General features: G+C 49.9%; 1 protein-coding gene across 1 annotated transcript; it reads right to left on the bottom strand.

Annotated features, from left to right (window-relative positions):
* Nucleotides 1-1034: 1034 nt before the first annotated feature.
* ARC (activity-regulated cytoskeleton-associated protein) lies at nt 1035-2751 on the bottom strand. Its single transcript, XM_010015576.1, has one exon. The coding sequence runs from the start codon at nt 2659-2661 to the stop codon at nt 1447-1449; it is 1215 nt and encodes a 404-aa protein (XP_010013878.1). The 5' UTR covers nt 2662-2751; the 3' UTR covers nt 1035-1446.
* Nucleotides 2752-2953: the final 202 nt, after the last annotated feature.

Consider the following 2953-nt stretch of genomic DNA (forward strand, 5'->3'; position numbering starts at 1 on the left):
TGTCTGACAGAGGTGTTGTTTATTTGGTCTGGTGGTGAATGCAGATGATGCTTGAGATGTGTCCAGCCTCGAGAAGCTTTGAAGAGCCAGACTTCCTGAATATGTCTTACAGAAGTGTCATCTCAAAGTCCTATCATTAGATGTTGGCCAAAGCAAGGTGAATGCTGAGCATTACTGTCTCAACATGGAAAATGTCACAGAGTCCGAGTCTGTCTTCATCCACAGTAAGATGCTGCAGAAAGTTCTTTGTGAACAAACAAAGCTCTGTCCTCAGGTGCTCCAGGACAAGGGTGTCAGGCTTTGCAAGAGCATTTTGTATCTGTCTGTGTGAGCAGAAACTCTTCCTTGTGATGCACAGGCTGAAACTGTGCTGGGACACACAGCTCCTCTCTTCACTTCTTTTTGCTTTTACATGGCAAAAGCTCCTGTTGTCTCCACACACCAGCATGGATTTGATTTGCTGCTCTGGGAATATTTTGCTCTGGATTTAGGTTGTGTTTGTTTCTTTAATTCAAAATATAAGGATTTATTTCCCTTACTTCCCCCCACCCTCTTTAAATAGCTCTAGTGCCTCCTCTGTCCACCTTGACATCCTCTCTTCTCTGAAAGGAAGGAGACTTCCCTTTTAATAAATGAGCTCAGAATTAAATTGGAAACTCTGTTTCCTGCACAGAATAATGTGCAGAGAAAGGGTGAGATTTTCCTCTGCACTGCAGTGGCCTTGATTGGAGTGAGCCGAAACTAAGACAAGAAATAAACCAGTAAAAGCCTCTTGAGAGGAAAAACATTAAAGCAGGTATTAGGTGCAGTGAAACGAAAAAAACCGACTAAAAATAATCCAGATCCTCAGAGTTTTCAGTTCCTGAAGTCATAGGAATTCCTCTAAAAATATATATATATTTAAACAACATTTAATCCTTTGGAGCAATAAAAGCAGGAAATTGCCAAGCGAACAGAAGCCCAGTGGTAAATCAGAAAAGGGCAGGGGTCAAAAGGAAGATGTCTCTTCAGGGCAGGGACACCTCTTCAGTAGAGGGAGGAGAGAAGGAGAAGGAAAGATCCAGATGGGTAGGAACCCTCAGCCAATTGCTGCACTCATATGAAGTCCTTGCAAGCTGCCCGAGCTAAGCAGCTGCTTCTGAAGTTAGGAATTGTCTCTAGTTTCTTGTCAGGGATCCCATAAAATTGTCTGTTCCCCACAGTGGTGCAAGCAGAATCTCCAGCACCACCGTACTGCATGGCTCAGGTGAGGTGGACAACCACATCCTAAGGTACCCCATCACCTCCCTCCCCCCACAAGCAAAGTTAATTGCTCTGCTATGGGCTGTTGGACTGAGCACACCTCATGTCTCGTCTCAGCCAGAACCTCTCCCCAAGGAGAAGCTTCCTAAATACGCCCCTTTCTCCCTTTCATGTAACCCAGACCGCTGCCTCCCCTGGACTAGCTCATATGACAGTAGCTGGTGGGCTAGGGGGCTCAGGTTGAGTCCCATTGCTCGGCACGGGACTGGCAGTGGTTGAGGGAGGCACGGTCTCCACAGAATCTCCTGGTTGAATCTCAGGGGTCCTCTGCGGGCTGGGCTCATCAGAGTGGTCCATGTTGCCTTGGACTTCCTTCCCTCTTTGGATCAGCTGCTCTAAGGTCTTGGGCAAGGGGTAACTCAAGAAGCGCTTCAGTTTGGGCTGGAGGGTGCCTACCACATACTGGATAATTTCCTCCTCATCTGCATCTACATAGAGGGTCTGGTACAAGTCTCTCTTGCGCCAAAGGAATTGATCCAGGGGTTCCCCCTCTTTCTGTGGCAAATCCAGCTCCCTTTTGATAGCATCCCTAGTCAGAGTCCCCTCACTGTACTGCAGGAACTCCTTCTTGAACTCGACCCAGTTCTTGACGGAGTCCTGCTTGTATTCCCACCACTTTTTAGCAGGGCCGTTCATGTGGTTTTGGATCTGAGACAGCCAATACTCCTCTGTTCCACCCACCTGCTTTAAGTATTCCTCCAAGTGGCTCAAGAACTCCCGGGGATCCTCAAAGACCTGAGTCTCCACTGGGGAGGTTGGAGCATCCTCCGACACAGAGACCCACTGGTAGGAATCATGGGCCTGGGGGATGCTGGGCACCTCCCCAGGAGGAGGGGTCAGCGCATACATTTGGCTCATATCAAGGGCATAGTCATAAATCTCACCCTCACTTGGCCTTATCTCTGGGCCTCCCACCCCAACAGACACAGTCTGCTTGCCATGCTCCCCAGGGCAATATTTGCCCCCCATGGACTCCAGACGGTCCGCCCACTTCTCCAGACGGAAAAAGACCTCCTTCCAAACATTCATCTCTCTCTTGACCCACCTCTCCAGATGGGCAATGGTTTCCTGGCATCTGGCCAGGCAGGCCTTGATGGACTTCTTCCACCTTTGGTTATCGGTTGGGACGTGGTCCTCTAAGTTATTCTCTAACTTCCCCACTGACTTCTGCAAGCCTTTCAGCTCGCGCTCCACCTGCTTGGAGACCTCAGTCAGGAGGTGCCGGTGGGTCCTCCTGACATGCTCCAGCATTTCTGCCCTGCACTTCCCTATCTGCAGGATCACATTGGGCTTGTTGGCAACTCCACGGTGCCCCTGGAAGGAGTGGATGCCAGCGTTGGTGACATTATCCAGCTGCATGGCTCCGACCGTGCGAGTGTCAAACACAGAAAGAACTGTGTTGTAAAGCCCTGGCACTAGAGCTGGTTCTCAGAAAACCCCCACCACAACACTTCCTGAAAGACACACAGAGACTTCTAAACCCCCCTCAAAGGACTTTTCAACACAAACACAACCAAATCAGATATCACCGCAGAGCGAGCTGTTCAGTCCCCGGCGATCCCACAGAGAGTTGTAGGCAAATTTCTCCCGGTGCCTAGCTGGAAACGCCGGTCTCACGTGCTCAGGGTGTCCCAGGGAGAGCCAGGATCCT

Source organism: Nestor notabilis, unplaced genomic scaffold (genome assembly GCF_000696875.1).
Source record: "Nestor notabilis isolate BGI_N333 unplaced genomic scaffold, ASM69687v1 scaffold14085, whole genome shotgun sequence".
NCBI lineage: Eukaryota > Metazoa > Chordata > Aves > Psittaciformes > Psittacidae > Nestor > Nestor notabilis.